The 18,655-nt window shown below is 44.3% G+C and overlaps 1 protein-coding gene across 1 annotated transcript in view; it reads left to right on the top strand.

The window, feature by feature from the left end:
- The first annotated feature begins 219 nt into the window (after positions 1 to 219).
- The window catches only part of LOC112062583 (scavenger receptor class F member 2-like), a 105,205-nt gene continuing 86,769 nt past the window's right edge, over positions 220 to 18,655 (top strand). The window contains exons 1-3 of the mRNA XM_055081444.1: positions 220 to 486; positions 674 to 1,112; positions 1,764 to 1,880. Coding sequence (XP_054937419.1) covers positions 220 to 486; positions 674 to 1,112; positions 1,764 to 1,880 — 823 coding nt within the window. The remainder of the gene's footprint in view (positions 487 to 673; positions 1,113 to 1,763; positions 1,881 to 18,655) is intronic.

Here is an 18,655-nt window from a genome sequence, read left to right as displayed (position 1 = left end):
CCACAGTACGTGATGGAGATACGGGAGGAGAGTTCCACGAGAGCGTGGGAGCTGGGACGGATGACAATTTTTCGTGGTTGACTAAGTTTTTAAAAAAGCCACTTCCAAGGGCACACCAACCAGTCAGCGAAGCCACTTGTTCCAGCAGGAGGTGGGAGGTGAGGGCGGAGTGGAGCGTGGGGAGGAGCCACATTCACCGCTCCGGGCTCGGTGCCTTCCATGTGTCGCCGTACGTCCCTGGCCCCGCCACCTAAACGCACCCCCCCACCCCCACCCCCGGCCATCCGCACCCCGTCGACCACCTTCCTCAGCGGACTCTGGGGGAGTCCTCCGGCCGAGTCCAGCCAGGAGGGTTCCCCGGACGCGGCGCGAACTGCCCGCCCCCTCCGGCGTCTCCGCCCCCCGCCGGGGCCGCCGGGCGCGAGGGAGGCGAGGGTGCAGCGGCTGGAAAATGAGCGGTGCAGGGAGGGTGGCCCGGAGCTGCAGGTAACGCGCGCCAGCCCTCGGCCCGAGCGGGCTCCGCACCCCCTCCCCTGCCCCGCGTGGCGACCCGCGGCGCCCGCCGGCAGGCTGCGCGCAGGGGCGGCGCGGGGCGTCCCCGGCATCTGGGCGCGGGATGTCTGGGGAAGCGGCGGCCCGGGGGGGGCACTAACGCTCTCCGTTTGTCGCGCAGCGCCCTTCGCGCTGCTGTTCCCGGGAGCGGCGGGAGGCGGCGGCTGCGGTGAGCGGGGTCGCGCGCGGACGCCGGATGCCTCCGAAGATGGAGAAGTTTCTGCAGATCGCGCCTCACTCTCTGGCCATCGTCCTGGGCCCCGCCGAGGGGCCGGCGGGGGAGAGGTCCGAGGCCGCCCGGCCCGCGTCCCCGGCCCAGCCCCGGCAGCTCGCCCGGCACCACATCGGCTACGAGATCTTCGCCGACTTCAAAGCCGAGAACATGCAGCACTTCTGGAACAAGAAGGTCACGGCCGCGGTGGCCGAGACGTTCTTCCTGGGCTGGATCGACGAGCAGGTCCTGCTGATCCAGGGCAAGGAGGAGCATCTGGAGGCGCTGCGCGAGGGCTGGTCGCGCCGGGCGCTGCGGCCGCCCTCGGGCTTCCACATCCGCTGCCTGGGTGAGTCCGGCCGCCGCCCGCCCTGTCCAGTCTTGTCGCGCCGCGGGAACCCCCACCCCCACCCCACCCCCACCCCCACCCCCCCGCTCCCCCGCCCGAGCCGGCGCGCTGGCCCCGCTCCCCCCGGGCGCCCGCGCCTCTCTCCACCCCCGCGCCGCGCCCGGGGAGGGGCCGGCAGCCTGGGCGAGTGCAGGACTGGGGAGCTTCCTGGCACCTAAACCGCGGATCTGTACCTTGGCGAGCACGCCGCCCCCGGCCAGCTGGCGGGAGCCTCCCCGGCGGCCCCGGCGAGGCGGTGCCTGCGGCCTGCCGGGTGGGCGGCGGCGCGGGCGGCTCGGCGGGGCCGCGGCCGCTCCGGATCTGCGGGTCTCACCCTGTGCGCTCGGCTGGGGCCGGGGGCGCGTGTGCGGACGCGGGAGAAGTGGAGAGACAGCGCTCAGGTAGCTTCGGGTGGCTGCGGGCTCGGCCGCGGGAGGCGGCGGCGAGCGGGCCAGGTGCGCGGGCGCCCCCGGCGCGTCCTTTCCTGGGACGGCGACCCGGCCCGGCCGCGTTTGCCTCGGGCGACGCGCCCCTCCGCCCGCTCCGTGTGGGTTGACTCTTAAGCGCCGCTGTGTCCTTGCAAGACTGAGCTGTAGGTTTCGTTGCCTCCAGTGCATGTTTCTTCAGGTCATTTTGTGAGTTTGAAGGAAGGAAGGGACACGAGGAGGACAGAGGAAAGCCGGATCCTCAACAAAAGAGAAAACCGTGTCGGGGAAGAGAGCCCGAAAGGTGATATTCGCTGCCGCACTTCCAGTGCTGTCTCGACCTGCTGTTTTTTGGTTTTTTTTAATTGCATTACTTCATGTGTATTTTTCTTAATCCAGTTTGCATCTCGTTTAGACTTTACTTTTTAGTTTTGTACTCTGGGCTCGGTGGCTCAAGGCGTATATAGTAAAGAGTAATGTTTTGTGAAACGATTTGAGGAAAGAAAGCGTTCTTTCTAGTCCCACGGTTTAGAAATGCTTTCGTGACATTTTGGGAAGAGGTCAAAAGTTCAAACGCTAGAAGACTGTAGAGCCGCCTTTTTCGTTCGCCAGGGTTGCTACGCTACCTTCCGCCGAAGGAATAGCTTTTACCTGCTTAAGTGCCTCCCTCTATACATATGGCAAATTTATAGCATCTTTTTTGTTTTGTTGTGTTTTGTCTGTTTTCACATAGCAGGAATCCTTATAAAGCTTCCTTTAAATCGAGTAGATAAAAAACTAGTAAAGCTTGCATCTTGTATGTTTTATAACCTGTGCTGAATTTCAGAAGGTGTCTTAACTTTCTTTTTTGACGTTAGCAAAAACCTCAGTGGAGTCCCTGTAATTAAGCTGCCTTAGTAAAGGGCCAAGATCTGCTCTCCTACTGTAGAACAGCAACACACTAGGAAGTAAGAATACATGTAATCACTTGTATGCACTGTAGAGATTGCATTTGAGTAGTTTTAAACTTGACTTCATGCTTATTTTTTACTTTTTATTTTGGAAAATTTAAGCAATTTGCAAAACTCGTACGGGGGTTCCCCTCCCCACCCTTGTTTGCGAGGTTAGGATTCCAAGACCCGGAGTGGATGCCTGAAACCCCGGATGAACCCTTGTATGTACTATGTTTTTTCCCTCTACCTCCATACTTATGATGAAATTTAATGTTAAAATTAGGCACAGTAAGAGAATATCAGAATTGCTAGCATCATTACTCTTGCGCTTTGGAGCCATTGTTAAGTAAAGTAATGGTTACTTGAACACAAACACTGCGATACCACCCCTGTTGAAGTGATGCTGGCCGGGCGGCTGCTAAGTGAGTAATGGGCAGGCAGGTAACCTGCACGGCACGGATCCGCTCGGCAAAGGGATGATTCACACCCCAGGACGGGGGAGGATGGGGAGAGAGTTCATGAAGCTACGCAGAACGGCACCCAATTTAAAATGTATGAATTGTTTATTTCTGGAATTTTCCATTTAATATTTTGAGACCTCAGTGGACTGAGGGTAACTGAAACTGCAACTGTGGAAGCAAAACCACAGAAAAGGGGGGGTGTCCTGTATAATCAAAGATACTATATTGAACCCCCATGAATCCATCATCTAACTTCAAAATTTATCAGCACATGGACAATCTTATTCCATCTATAAATCTCCCCCACCATTGGAAATCCCAGACATTGTATCAATAGCATTTGATTTGTAAATATTTCAGTTGTTCATATATTTTTTCATTTTAGCAGAATGCGTGAACTTATAGGAATTGGTGATCTGTCATATTAAGCAAAGAGAACTATTTTGGCAATTTTTAAGGTTCGAGATTGCTGTAGTTGACTGACTATTGCCTGTTGCCTTGGCAGCTTGAACTGTCTCAAGCTGACTGGCAGCTGGTGGGTTTAGCAGCTGCACTGGCTCAGCCCTTAACTCAGTACCATGATGGCAAAGCAAGGGGGCTACCTCCTGACACCAGCATCAGATAAAGGAGCATGGGTGATGCCTTCTGGGACCCAAGTGGTTAACTTTTCTGAACTGTCTTGGGGGTTCAGAGTTCCTCAGAATTCCGGTTTTGCTTCAGTAATGATGGTAAAATGCTGAATTGTGTGCGACAGTTTATCTCCTATAAAAATTCTCTTAGGGAACCTCAGTGTCTGCTGCAAAGCTTCCTAATTTTTTGTCGCAAGATCTTTTATGGAGCCTTGAAACTCCGAAGTCTGGGAGCCCCTGATGACCGGCTCACAACCTTTTATTCCAAGTCACAATATATGTGTGGACAAGTTCATGCGCTCAAAAATACAAGAAACAAAATCCAAACCACGAAGGTGTACTCAGAGGGAGGCTAGCTGTAAATCTGTAAAGCCTGAGCGCCACTATCATAGGAATCCCTTGACTCATCTAATTTCTACGCAAAAGCAGGAGCTGATCACTATCTGTGGGACTTTATCATTAGGAATGCATTTCTTGCAGGATAACTTTCAGCTGATCCCTCAGACTGTGCTACCTATATTATCAGTTACTTTCATGTAGTTTTGTGATTTTCCCTAATTATTTCATGGGTGTAAAACAGCCACAAAACCAGGCACATAGATGAGCATTACAGAAGGCATTATATTTCCTCTTATTGAACCTGAATTAAATTCATCAATCACAAGTAGTCCTCTCAAATAACTGGTAGGCAAATGCCAGTTTACATTTTATTATACTTATGGTAAATAATTATTCACGAAATTTGCTTGTTTTCCAGGGGGTCTCTGAGAGCCCATCTTAGAGCGTGGTAATAAAATTGTTCTGTTAGATCCTCCCAGTGAGGAAAAGGGAGGAATGGCTTTGCTCCATCTTGAGTTCCCGTTCTCCTGTGTGTGTGTGTGCGTGTGTGTGTGTGTGCGTGCGTATTAACCCACCCCGGAGTGGAGAGAGAGGGATGGACAAGAGGTCTGCGCAGACCCCCTTTTCTGGCTGTGCCCCAGTGCAATTGAGGCAAGCCTACACCTTCACAGCAGGATTGAAAACAAGTTAGTGTTTTGCTTTGTAACTTGAAACATGCGTCTTGAAGTTGCCAGCAATCCAGATTACTTTTGCCCGTAATTCCAAAAGTATGTGGTTCTAACCACACACATTTCAGGTGGGGATTGGACAAGGAGGAGATGATTATGGATCCAACAAGAAGCAGGGAATTAAGCAACTCAAAGGAAAAACAGTTTTGACTTGGGATATTCAAATCCACTGCTTAGAAATGACCTGCTAGCAGATTTCAATCCACTACTTAGAAATAACCTACTCGGGGGCATGTAGAAAAAAAAGCTCAGGCATTTTCTTTCCAGGACCCTCAAAAGGGATGTGTGTGTGCAGGAAACTAGGAACGTTGTAAAATTGTGCTGTGTGTTCTGATTAAGCACTAAATTAAATCCCATACGTGTTCATTGACTGCCTGCTAGTGCCAGGCTCTGTGCCCCTCCCGAGATTATAAAGATTGTTGAGGCACGCGGTCTTTTCGGAGATGCTGAGGGAAGAACTGAGAGCGTGAGGAGGGCTCTGAGGACGGGGAGTAAGGAGCAGGTACTCCTGCCTGGTGGGCTGGGAGAGGGGTTCCCAGCAGAGAGGATTGCACTAAGCCTTGTGCAGATGCCAGCCGCGATGCCGGCCGCCAGGGCTTCCTCCAGAACAGGAGTGCTCTCCCACCCGGACACGAGCGGTCACGGCGTCGGGGAGGTCCTGACACGTTTGGGGACTGGCTGGCTGGGGCTGGGGGGGCGGCAATGATGCGATAAGACAGTGGGAAGGGAAGCGTGGGCCACAGGTGGTGACTGGGAAGCCCTGGTAGCTTTTGAGCAGGGGGAGGGGTGACACAGTTTGATCTTAGGTAGAATGAGAATTCTGGGGCCGGTGAGGGCGTTGGATGGGACTGGGAGGGGGGGTTGGACGCAGGTGCACCAGCTAAAGGTCTGTTGAAAGCGTCGTGGGGAGAGATGGTGGGTGCTGTGTGAGTGCATTTGTTCCCTTATGGTACCTGCCCGTGGTCGAGGCTCTACATGCTACGGAAGGTATCGCGTTAGCCTGCTTGAGTCTAGAGGGCCTTCCAGTCCCAGACCCAGACCCAGAAGCCCTTGAGCAGAGCCTAGATGCTTCTCCCTCCTGGGGCTTCTGGGGTTTCCCCACCCGCCAGCCTTATTCAGATCCGGCGATCTCCATAGATTCTTCTAATTTCAGATCTCAGGGAGCATGGCTCAGTGTCTCTGTCTTCTCCAGTGACTCTTTATACTTTCCCCATTTATCCTTAGATATCAACAGAGGACCAAACATGCTTTTTAGGCTTTAAATCAGGACTTATATTTTAAATTATAAAAATTTTTAGCTGGAGTATCCCTGAAACTCACATAATATTATATGTCAGCTATATGTCAATAAAAAGAAAATTGTTTAGAACATATGGGCATCAAGCCTTTATTCTATTCCAACATCTTTATTGGTTTTCTCAAAAAGTTGTTCTCTTAAAGTGGTTTCTCCAAGTAGTAGATTTTTAAGACAATTGTTTCAAAAACGTATACTCCAAAAGAATTTGTATATATCCCAACCAAAAGATGACTTATTTAAGTCAACTTAAAATTGACTAAGTGTCCTAAGCTCGTGGCTGGGATCGCCTAGTGAGTGTTGTAAAGATTTTGGAACTGGAGATACTGAGTCATTCAACAACTGGAGAACCTTCTATCTTCTAGGATTTGTTCTGGGAACGAAAGTGGAGAACAAATCAGACACAGCCCTTGTACTTTTGCAGATTCCGTTCTAGGGGGTGCAACAGACATCTCAGACATTAAACAAAGAAATTAGAATTTCAGAGAGTTTTAAGTGCTGTAAAAATTGAGCAGGTGATAGAGAGTGATGAGAAGATATGAAATGATAGCTAACACTTATTGATCGTTTACTATTTCCTAAGTGCTATCTTTTTGTTAACCAGCCTTTAAAACTATTTAGGTATCATTATTTTACCCATTTTGCAAATGAAGACATTGAGGAACAAAGTGACAAGTACTTCCCCAAAGGTACCTAGTTAGTGAGCAAGAGAGAGGGGGTCTGGACCCGGGCAGCGTTATTTTTGTTTGCTTGTTTCTTTTTTGTCATACAGATAGGATTCAAGTTCAGGTTGTCCTGGCCAAAATTTCCTTCCCAGCCCCCAGTACATACAACCTCCCAACAGTTTAGGGTGCCAGGTAGCCCAATGGCAGCCGGTTTGCTTGGAGGCGGCTAGGTTCTTCTTTTCCATTAGATAACACAAGGGAAAAGGGAAACCAGTGCTGGGTCCAGGATGCCGCCTGAGACCATCGTGCTTGAGCTTCCTTTAGGCCAAGCAGGTCGGTCCGTTGCTTTGTGTGGTTTAATCATCTTTCTGCAAGGACTTACTCACAGGAGGGCGGATTCTTCATTTTCTGCCCCAAAACCACATTCCCTGCCAGTGCTTCGAGTGACAGCTCTATAATGCCCCTTGTTTCGCGTAGCACCTGACTGATGGATGAGCTGTCAGCCACCAGTGGAGGAGCAGATAAAAATCAGCTTGAACGCTGGAGGAACAGAAAGGAAAGCCCGTGAGGCTGGGGCTTGTTAAGCCAGCCAGAGAATGGAAGGTGTGACAGGAGGTGAGGTCAGAGGGGCTGGCCAACTCCAGGCCATATGGAGCCTCCTGGAGTTTTATTCTGTGCTGACAAGGCATGAAGCATCCAATAAACATAGAGCACTGGGTTGGGTTCTGTAGAATATCCAGAAGAGTGTCAGACGTGGGCCTCCCTCTTAGAGAAGCTTACCTCTCATATTAAAATCTCAGGGTTAAGTTTAAACAGTGAACAGTGATACATCTCAAGTTTTGTTAATTTCTAGCTAGTCATAAAGATAGTTTTATGAATTACCTCACTCTGGCTCAAAGAAATTTTCAGTAAAGGTGTGTCAGTTTCATCGTAATAAAGCGTTTAGAATGAAATTCTGAGACTCAAGGCCTTGTTGTGATAACTGAGAGGCCTTTCAAAAATTTATCTATTTCACCTCTTACTGCTGAATGCTGGTCTTGAGCATATATTTCCCTCTTGCGTTAAGAGGTGAATTTACAGGTTATCCCAAGTTCTTTTCACAGGGGCATAAAACTGAAAGGCCCATCTGTGTTTCTTGTGCTGGAGTGAAGGCTCTCAGGTGCTTTCCGTTCCTGAGGTCACCACAGATTTGGGGGTAAAAAACCCAGAGAGGTTTGTTGTATCCAAAGTACTTGCTACAAATAATTTCAAACGTTTCATTCTGCTTAAAATATCCCACACAAAGATGTGTGCTCACCTTAAAAGCAGAATTTTCAGGTATGGGGTGGGTTTTAACATAGTGGCTTGGATTGTACTTGTATCATTATTCTACTCATTATACATGGGTAAAAACAAGTTTTGAACTCCTCCATTCTGTATTACAGCTGTAGACTTAATATAATCACAGGCATTCTTTAATTGGCGGGAACTAATTATCTGATGTATAGTTTATCTCAGTGAGAAGGTTAAATAGATGTATTGATAAAGTATAAGCTGCCAATACAAGAATATAATCTATTAGTATATATTATATATGCACACACATTTATCACTGAGAAGGTCCAATGCCAAGAGCTTTGTAGTAAACTTAAGTCACACTGGCGTTGGAGGATGCAGCTCCTGATATTTTGATATCAGTCTGTCTTGATAGAGAAGAGTAAACTTGGACACTGTCAAGGGTCAGGTATCTCTTTAAAGAATTTGACAAATGATTTGGATAAAGAGGTAAAGAGGATTCATCAGAGTCTTCGGGGGTGAAGGTCTCCTGGGGGGCAGACCTAAGTAATGTGAAAGTCAACAGGATGGTGGTGGCCACCACGTGGAACGGCCCCCAGGGCTTGAGATGTTCTTGTGCTGTTAACGGGATGAAAGCGTACCTCCGTGCTGGCGATTCTACTCTTAAGGCTCAAACACACACAGTAAAATTCTTCCATTTTCTCAATTTCTTGTGAAGGCCCTATAATAGAATTTTCTATAACGAGAGGCCATCTGTCGATGTAAAATGACGTGTCTCTGAAAGCGGGATGTCACCTCCTCCTTCCCAATACCAAACACGTGGGGAGCCTCTAAAGCCCCCAGGTCTGCATGGATGCTGGCTGATTAACAGTACGTCCAAAATAACCTCCTCATGAATCTGTGGGTCCCCGGCCATCCCCAAAGGCCTCCCAGCGTCTCTAAGCGGTGGGCTCAGTCTGGCGGGATTGCACCTTACTACCACCTGAGATCGCTGCGGACTCTGTCTTTAAGATGAGCCCGCCGCTGCTCAGAGGATGCTGCTGGAAGATGGCTGTGGCTGCATCCTGTCTTAGCATTTCCTTCCATCGCTGCCACCCTTCCCCCAGTGCTGTGTCAGACACCCTCCTCCCCATGTCGTCTACTTTCCCTCTCGGGTTTGAGCAATTTTTCCTTTTAAATCTTGCAACAAAAGATGATGATTTCATCTCTGCCCTTCTGCTTCTAAGTAAAGTCCTCCCTGCCCTGAATTTTTTAGAAACTGAAGTTCTCCTTATGTGTCCATTTCCAGGACACTGGAGCTCAGCACCTGCTCTTCTAAGGAACATTATCTTCGGAGATTCCAGGCTACGCACACCTTTGGAAGTGACCTTCATGAGTCCAAGATCGTGCCCAATGACACTTTCATTCTGAAAAAGAGGGGAGAACCTTCTACATGTTTAATGCCTTAGAGGGGATTGATTTTTAAAACAAAATTTTATTTATTTACAGATATTCCCAAACCTGTGGCTCTTGCCCCTTTAGGCTGCTTTCTGCTCTTGGGAAGGTCCTGCAGTTCCCAGCCACCTGTCGGCCGAGGTTGCCCGCAGCCTGGCCTGAGGCTGGAAGTGTTTGCAGCCACTCCTGCATGATTCTCATTTCCTCCCCTCTTTGAATTCTCTCTTTCTCTCTTTATTTTAATAGAATAGCTGGGCAAGTACCCATATCTTTATTATTATTATTAGTAGTAGTAGTATTTATTTTTATTTATTTATTCTTATTTTTAGGCTGCACCAGGTCTTACTTGCGGTATGCGGGCTTCTTAATTGTGGCATGTGGACTCTTAGTTGTGGCATGCATGTGGGATCTAGTTCCCTGACCGCGGATCGAACCCGGGCCCCCTGCATTGGGAGCGCAGAGTCTTACCTACTGGACCACCAGGGAAGTGGTCTCTTTGAATTCTTAAAATGACTTAAAGTGACACCTTCTCAAGGCGGCAGTTGTGCTTTATGCACACGGTCACAGACCCACCAACCCTCCAGCTCAATTTCTTAATACTTCTGCTTGTCTGGCCGGGGCCCCTGTGGGTGGGTTGAGCCGGGAGGCTGTGCCTGGGCGAGTTGGGATGGACCCTGTGGGAAACGGAAGGGGAAACGACAGGTGGGTGGGAGGATACAAGTCCAGGACTGCACGTGAAAAATGGCAACTGGATACAGAAGAAGAGAAATAAAGGGTGCAGGGACCACATGGAAACCGCCTGCTTTATGTGAGGGGCAGGACGATTCCAAGTTGGAAAGAGTCTTGCCAGGAATCAGGTCCTCTTCTCGGCAGTTTGATGTACCTGTCAGACAGGCCTGGGGGTCGGGGCTGAGCTCTGCATTTTTCCTGCCCATCCTGCCAAGGCTAGGAGGAGCGTTACAGGATCTGATCTGTGGTCCTGCAGGAGAGAGCTTTCTCCCTCCCGTGTGGAAAGACCTGTCCAGCCTGGACACTTCACGTTAGCGTCTTTATCTCTGCTTCTGGCCAAAACCCAGACACTTCTGGACTCCTCCAGAGGAGAGGAGAGGATGACACAGTTCAGTGAACACTGCCCTCCTTCTGGAAAGAAATTCCAACTCTTTTTCTCATTGATTACAGTCGTGTTTATGCCATAATCTCATTCTGTTGTCACCATTTACCCAGATCCTCAGACCGTCTTCTTCCAAGACCACCTCTTGCCCTCTAGGTTCTTACGGCTAGTCCTTCCCCCCTTGGTTCATTCCGTTTGGGTCTTGATAATATCATCTTGGGAAGACCTGGAAAGCCTGCTGACTTTGCAGTTAATACAGAATCGCAGGAGACATGAATGCTTCTTTTTGTTGTTGTTATGGGGGACTTTCTAGCCAGCATAATTTGTCTCGGTTGATCACTTTCCTTTCATCAGAGTCTGGTTATTAATTTGTAAAAAAAAAAAAAAAAAAAAGGCTTTAAGTTAGTAGACTGAAGCCCTAATGTAGAAAAATGAAAGCAGTACTTTAGAAACCACATCTCTGAATGTGCCAGATGATGGTGGTTACTCTAGCATCTTTCTTCTACTCTTCCCTGTATTTTTAACATTTCCTCTTATACTAAAGAAGGAACATTCTAGAGGGCAATCTTTATGCCATTTGCTCCTACATTTTATTAAATGTTTACTGACTCTATTTCAGAGTTGGGGGAAGGGGTGAGTAGGGTATAGGGAGAGGAGGAAAGAGAAGAATGAACTTTTATTAATGTTCACTGTAGGTCAGGAATTGTTCTAAGCACTTTAATATATTGTCTCATTTAATCCTTACAGAGGTCATGCTAACATTCTATAGAAGAGGAGACTGAGGTTCAGAGAGTAACTTTACATGAGCAAGAGATCGCATATTTCAGTCCAGCAATCTGACTCGAGAGTCGGAGCTGTTAGCCCTTTTAAAACTGCTTGTCATTTCTGCTGGACGAAGATTTTGGCTTTGATCACGATCACTGATAATTTTTTCTTCTTGTACTGTAATTTCTTCTGAATGTTAAACACAGTAGACTGATTTATATTATGATTTATGAAGCGTGCTTAAAACACACAGCTTTATGTCACCAAATAAATGAAGCAGAGTGTTAAAAGACAACACTGTGGTCTTGATATTTAAAATGCAGGATCAGCAGCTGGTTGCAGGATAGTGGCTGTGCCAGATGTTTATTCAAATGTTGCCAAACAGGAGCCTTAGAAAGTAATTAATGATACAATTTTTGCTACCAACTGAAGTATTCCTTTTTAAAAATAAATAAAGGGGCAGTGTAAGGTGTACTGAGAAAATTCTTTTAATGAGAAAATGGGATATGGTGCTATAAGGCAAATTCATCACATTGTTCTTCACTGTTTAATTTTTCTTCTTTTTTGAGGTTTCAAGATTAAATGTCATTTATGTTTTTACATTCTATGAGTAAGCAAATTATCAGCTCTATTTTACTGAATCTAATTTAAAGTCTTTGCTGCTCTTAGTAAGGTGTTCCTATTTTCCTAGCCAGGTATTTTTATTTTCTGCATTAAAAGTTACATTAAGAGTGTTAATGTAACTCTTGAATTGTCCTAACTTAAAAAAAATTAATTTGGTGTGATAAAGTGTATTTCATTTACTTTTGGTTATGATGCTAGGAGAAGTTTTTATTTTTTTAAAAAAATTAGCAAAGATGTAGATTTGGGGGATGAAGTATTGGGTAATATGATTTACACAGTCCACGTGTGATTGTTAAAATATAGAGTCATGAAGGCTATAAAATTGCTGTTGAGTACAGCTTTGGCTATATCCCATAATTTTAATATATAATATTCTCATTGCTGTGATCATCTCAGCAGTCTATAATTAGTATTTTGATTTCTCTTTGGCCTAGTAACTATTTTGGAGAAGTTTCTTTCTCTCCTTTTCCCCGTAGAAATCGTGAATTTAAAAAAAAAGTTGTCATTGATTTCTTACGCTATTTTGCAATTGTCAGAGTGTCAACTCTGTAACATGTATTTTTTTCAAATTTACTGACATTTTGTTACCTAATATAGAACAAGATCTGTTTTTCATAGAAACTTGAAACAAGGAATTTTTAAAAATAACTTCTGTTATTAAATTTATATTATATTGTTTAACTCTTCTATGTTCTCATTTTTTGGTATGGTTTATTTGTCGAAGACTGTGATAAGTGTGCTAATGTCATCTTTCCAAAATTATGTGATTTCTTTCACTGTATTACAATAGGTTTAACTTTATGTATTTTGATATTTTGATATCCAACCCATATCTTTACTATTGATTTTTGCCTTTATATACATATAAATACACATAGTTGTATAACTGTAAATTACACATATTCATATAAATGTACGTACATTTATATAACATATAAGTACACACTAAACACAGAATCCTCTCTCATCCCTTTTACCTTGACATCTTTTTCCAAAATTAATATTGCCATCTCTGCTTTTTGCTTGGTATATCACTGCCACCTTTTTCTTTTTAATATTTTGTATCTTTTTGTTTCAGTGTGTTTTATAAGCAGGGTATAGAGTTTGCATTTTAACCCAATATGAAGAATATTTGTCTTTGTAGGAATATTGAACCACTAAGTGTATTATAATAACTAATATGTTTGCTCTTCTTTGAAACTTTTATATTTCACATGGAAGGCCCTATAATATCAGCTTTTTACAAATAATTTATGTTGAACCGAAGTAGTGTACCATTTTTACAAGTGAGTTAAGTACCTTCTTTGGTGCTTTGCTTTTGACCTTGTAACTGGAGCAACAGTTTGCAACCTGGTTATTCTATAGATAAGTGAACCCCAAATTGTCTACTACCGATCCTGAGGAGTGAAGCAGAGAGAGCGACAACCACGGCTGCTAACTTACAGTTCCAGGAAGGAGCCAGCGTAGACCTAAGTTAGTAGAACATCCACTTCCTGACCTAGAAACCCCCTTTGGACAGTGTTGGACTAGAGGCTGTGGAGGATGCTTCTGCTTGACCAGGCCTCAAAGGACAGGGAGGGTGCCTGGGTGGTGGCACCCAGGTAGCACTTGGTCCTGTCCAAAACGTCCATAAGACATTTGGTCCATGCCCAAAGGTCCTTGATACTTGGTCCGGTCCAAAACCATTTGTCATGGACCAAATATGCTCATGAAAGTTTTGGACAGGACCAAATGTCCTGCAAGGGTAGAGGCTACATCAATGTCATTTGGAAACTGGATTTTTTTGCTTTGTTTTATTTTTGCCTGTCAGTTTATACTGTGCAAGAGTCTTAGATCCAGGATCAAAAGCAGAAAGGGGAGGGATGTTGGCATTGCTGCTGAGTTAAACTGGCTCACAAAGCAAGCAGCATTCTCAGGCAATTCTAGGAAGAAGTTTTCAGATAGTACAAGCGCCAGACTGTCCCTTTGGGTGACAGTTTTGGACATTGTCCCTCTCCCCTTGTGTTAAATCTTCCATCTCTTCCATGTGGAGGAGATTCATTTATGTTTGAAACTACTTATACCAAATCAAGGAATAGATAAGGACAAGAAAGAGAATAGAAGCTTCTTGTAACAGGGGCACATCTTCAGTTTGAGGAAGTCCGTGAAGACAGAATCAAATGGAAATTGCCGATGGCAATAACTCAGCAACATGTGACTAATTACTGTAGGAAAATGGTTTAATTTGATGAATTTTTTTCCTCCTCTTTCTTCTTTTAAAAATGAACACTTTATGGGAATTCCCTGGCGGTCCAATGGTTAGGACTTGGCACTTTCACTGCCAGGGCCCGGGTTCAATCCCTGGTCGGAGAGCTAAGATCCTGCAAGCCATGTGGTGCAGCCAAAAAAAAAAGACCAAAAAACGAACAAATAAAAAACAACAACAACAAAAAAACACTTTATATATCTCTTTGGCACTATGGAAGAAATAAGGCTCAGAAAACTCCAAAGTTTCTTTCTTTTCTTTTCTTTTCTTTGTTTTTAATTGAAGTATAGCTGATTTACAATGTAGTATGTTGTCTTGAAATAGTTTCAGTTTCTTTTGTTCTCAAGCATGTGACTACTCCTTATAACATGACCAAAAGTAAGAAGCCTGGATTCCATAAAATCCAGCAGGATGTAGCTATATTTGTAGTGAAAATGTAAAAGCAAATTTAGTCAGTAAATTTACATGTAATTTGACTAAATGGGGTTTCAAATTTATATGTACTCAAACTGATGATTACTTGGTAAAGTCTTATTGTGCATAATACCTTTTTTTTTTTGCGGTACGCGGGCCTCTCACCGTTGTGGCCTCTCCCGTTGCGGAGCACAGGCTCCGGACGCGCAGGCTCAGCGGCCATGGCTCACGGGCCCAGCCGCTCCGCGGCATGTGGGATCCTCCCGGACCGGGGCACGAACCCGTGTCCCCTGCATCGGCAGGCGGGCTCTCAACCACTGCGCCACCAGGGAAGCCCCCATAATACCTTTGAATGTGCCTAAACTATTTAAGTGACCTTAGATTTGTTTAAAAAAAATAAAGTGCTGTGCCGAAATAAGTATTACTTAAAAATTCTTTTTCTCTCCTCCTCTCCTATTAAAAATTCTGGAACTTTATGAGTAGGAGAGGGAAGGATCGGTTAAATCCTAACGGAATGTAAGTTATTTCTGAAGGGCACGTGAATTGGTGAGTTCACATCATTTCAATGACTGTTTGTAAGATGGACTGTAAGAATGTAACTCTGGACTGGCCAATCTGAGGGTCAAGAGTATAATCTAGTCAACAAATGCTTTTACTTTCAAGGAGAGGGATTTAGAGTATGCACAACTGTGCAAAGAGAGGGAATGTGAGTAATTTTCTCTGAGCCCTGACCCTGTGTACTCAGAGCTTCTGAGGGCTTAAGCATGTGGACTTGAATGAGTGAATGTAGTCCTTCGTAATATTGCCAACATGTTTAATTTTCCAAGTAGGTAGGTCATTGTGTCGACTTTGGTCTCATGCCAAAACGATTATCCAGGCATTTCAGTTAAGGTATTGCCTTCTCAAGTCACAGAAGTTGAAAATGATTACCATTTATATGCTCACCTATTTTAAAATAACTGGCATTTATATCCTACTTGCTTATGTTAGCAGTTCACTTTGAATGTGTCTTTCCCATTAGACTGTAAGTTTTTTGAGGATGGAGACTGTAAACTCCAGTTTATATGTCCTAGTCCAATTCTCTATGTCGTGTGGATTTATAAGTACAGCATAAGTATACTTGCGAGTATAGTTAATGCTAACTGGCTGCTGATGGTAATTTCTAAACTACCTTTTGTTAAAGTAGTTAGACGAGGAGGCCATTAGACTGGGGTAGCCCTAGCGTCTTTGGTAGCTTATGTAAGCAAATTGAATCCAGAGTCAACTAGATTTCTCTCAAATCTGAGAATATGAAACTGAAGAACAGCTATTCATAAATATTATAGTTGTCTAGATTTTCTTGAATCTGAGAAAATGAAACTCAAGAACAACTACTCATAACAGCTGAATGACTAAAGTTTCTCACATAAGGCACACATTTAGGTTATAGCCAAATAAATAACTGCTTTGCTTCCCTCTCTTCTCCGTAAACGCCTCTGCCCTAGCCCCCCACCAGGGAGCCTCCTGACCACTTTTTGGTTTTGGCAGTGCCTGATTGGAATCGTTCTTTGCTCAAATAAACAATTAACGTGCCACAGTTTACCATTTTACACATTCTAGCATGGGGGGAGGAAAACTACTCAGTGCTGGTAATGTTGTGATAAATCTGGTATCTTAATATTTATTTACTTATTTATTTGGTTGTGCCGAGTCTTAGTTGCAGCAGGCGTGCTCCTTAGTTGCGGCTTGCCAGCTCTTTAGTTGTGGCATGCAAACTCTTAGTTGTGGCGTGCATGTGGGATCTAGTTCCCTGACCAGGTATCGAACCCTGGCCCCCTGAATTGGGAGCGTGGAGTCTTAACCACTGCACCACCAGGGAAGTCCCGAATCTGATATCTTAATACATTGCCAGTGGTATTGTAAATTGAAAAAAAGAAATTTTGGAAAGCATCTTGGCAATATGTATCAAAAAGCTATCTAAATACTCACATACTTTCATGTAGTAATTCTAGCTTTAGGACTATAGCTAGGATAGTAATCCACAATTACAGAGCGCTATATATAGGAAGCTACTCATTACACAGTTGTTAAGAAAGACTGCAAGTAGCCTAAAAAGCATGAGTAGAAAATAATTAGGTAAATATGGTTTTATATACTAGATGGAATGCTATATAGCCATTAAAATGTCTATAAAGGGTAGGAAGCAACATGGAAAAATGCTTATGATATATAATGTTACTTGAAAGCATATGTAGTATTTCATAGCAGTCCAGATCAGAAGAAAATCTCACACCAGGTGCACAGAGAAAATGGGAAAGAATAACTTATCATTATTCTTGGTACATGGTAATTATTTTACGTAAAATATTTTACGTAAAATAATTACAATGTACTGAATAATTACTATATTTTGGGCACTGTGCCAAGTACATTTTTTCACTTAATTTTTTTTTTTTTTTTTTTTTTTTTTTACCATTTTTAAAGTCTTTGCTGAATTTGTTACAGTATTGCTTCTGTTTTACGTTTTGGCTTTTCGGCCACAAGCCATGTGGGATCTTAGCTCCCTGACCACGGATCGAACCTGCACCCTACTGGACCGCCAGGGAGGCCCCTCTTGCTTAATTTTTATAAATGGCTCTCGGTGTGCCCATTTTGTGGATGAAGAAACTGAGCTCATAGAGGTTGGATAACCTCGTTCAACCACATTAAGTGATAGGACCAGGTCTGGACCCAGGTCTGTGGGATCCAAAATCTGTGCTTGAAACTGGTGATTCACAGAGTTGACTGTGCATCAGAATAACCTGTGGAACTTTCAATAAATAAATTAATTAATAAGTGAATAAATACTATATGGCTTACCCCAGATCTTCTGAGTCAGAATCGCTAGGGAGACAGCCAGGAGCCTGGGTTTTTAACACATAAGTCAGGCTCTATGGTGAGTCTGTGACTAGCATTTAGGACCCTCTGCAAATTCCACTTGTATTAAAAAAACGCTAAATATTAATATTGTTAATATTAATAGTGGTTGTATTTGGGTAATAAGATTATGGGTGATTTTTTTTCCCTCCAAAAATTTTTCAGATTTTCTTCAGTGAGAAGTGGTGTTACTTTGAGTGTAAAAATTTAATGAAGAGAAAGGTTGAATAAAATATTATATTTAAAGAGTCTCCCTTTTGGGGGGGGAGTTATTATGTGCTACTTCTTTTAAAAAGTCCATTCTGAAGGGCATAAGTGGGAGAAATGTAATTATATCCAAAAGAGGCATAATTTCAGCAAAATTTACAAAATATATCAGTCTAATGGTGATTACAGTTAACAGCCTATATTAAATTTGTTTGAGTTACAACACTGCTTTAGAAAATAAGACTTGGGGTATAGATTTTACAAAATAGGTTAGATGGCATGTTAATTATATTTCAGTTAAAAAGAAAATAAATAAATTGGATAATTGAGAAACTGGTCTCTTCAGCTCTTTGAAAAGCAAGAGGGGAAAGAGCAATCACCGAACATTTTTGTTTTCAAGGAAGGGGAAAGAGTTCTTTTTCTCATAGTTTGAGAGGAAAGGGTGTGAAATGAGATCATAATTGGAAATAATGGACTTTATTGTTAATGTGCAGCCATGTGACCCACGTGTGGGGAGGTAAACACAGGAACTTTCAAATCAGGTCACTGCAAGTTGCCGTGTTGGGTCACCCAGCAGGAGCTACAGTTCGGAACCTGAAATAAATTAAAAGCTTTTGCACAGCAAAGGGAGCCATAAACAAGACGAAAAGACAACCCTCGGAATGGGAGAAAATATTTGCAAACGAAGCAACTGACAAAGGATTAATCTCCAAAATATATAAGCAGCTCAATATCAAAAAAGCAAACAACCCAATCCAAAACTGGACAGAAGACCTAATAGACATTTCTCCAAAGAACATATGCAGAGTGCCAACAAACACATGAAAGGATGCTCAACATCACTGATCATTAGAGAAATGCAACTCAAAACCACAATGAGATATCACCTCACACCAGTCAGAATGGGACCCACGTGTGGGGAGGTAAACACAGGAACTTTCAAATCAGGTCAATGCAAGTTGCCGTGTTGGGTCACCCAGCAGGAGCAACAGTTCGGAACCTGAAATAAATTAAAAGCTTTTGCACAGCAAAGGGAACCATAAACAAGACGAAAAGACAAC

This window comes from Physeter macrocephalus, chromosome 20, assembly GCF_002837175.3.
Source record: "Physeter macrocephalus isolate SW-GA chromosome 20, ASM283717v5, whole genome shotgun sequence".
In the NCBI taxonomy this organism is placed as follows: domain Eukaryota; kingdom Metazoa; phylum Chordata; class Mammalia; order Artiodactyla; family Physeteridae; genus Physeter; species Physeter macrocephalus.
Note: the sequence above shows the minus strand (reverse complement) of the source record. Positions and strands in the feature narration are given on the sequence as shown.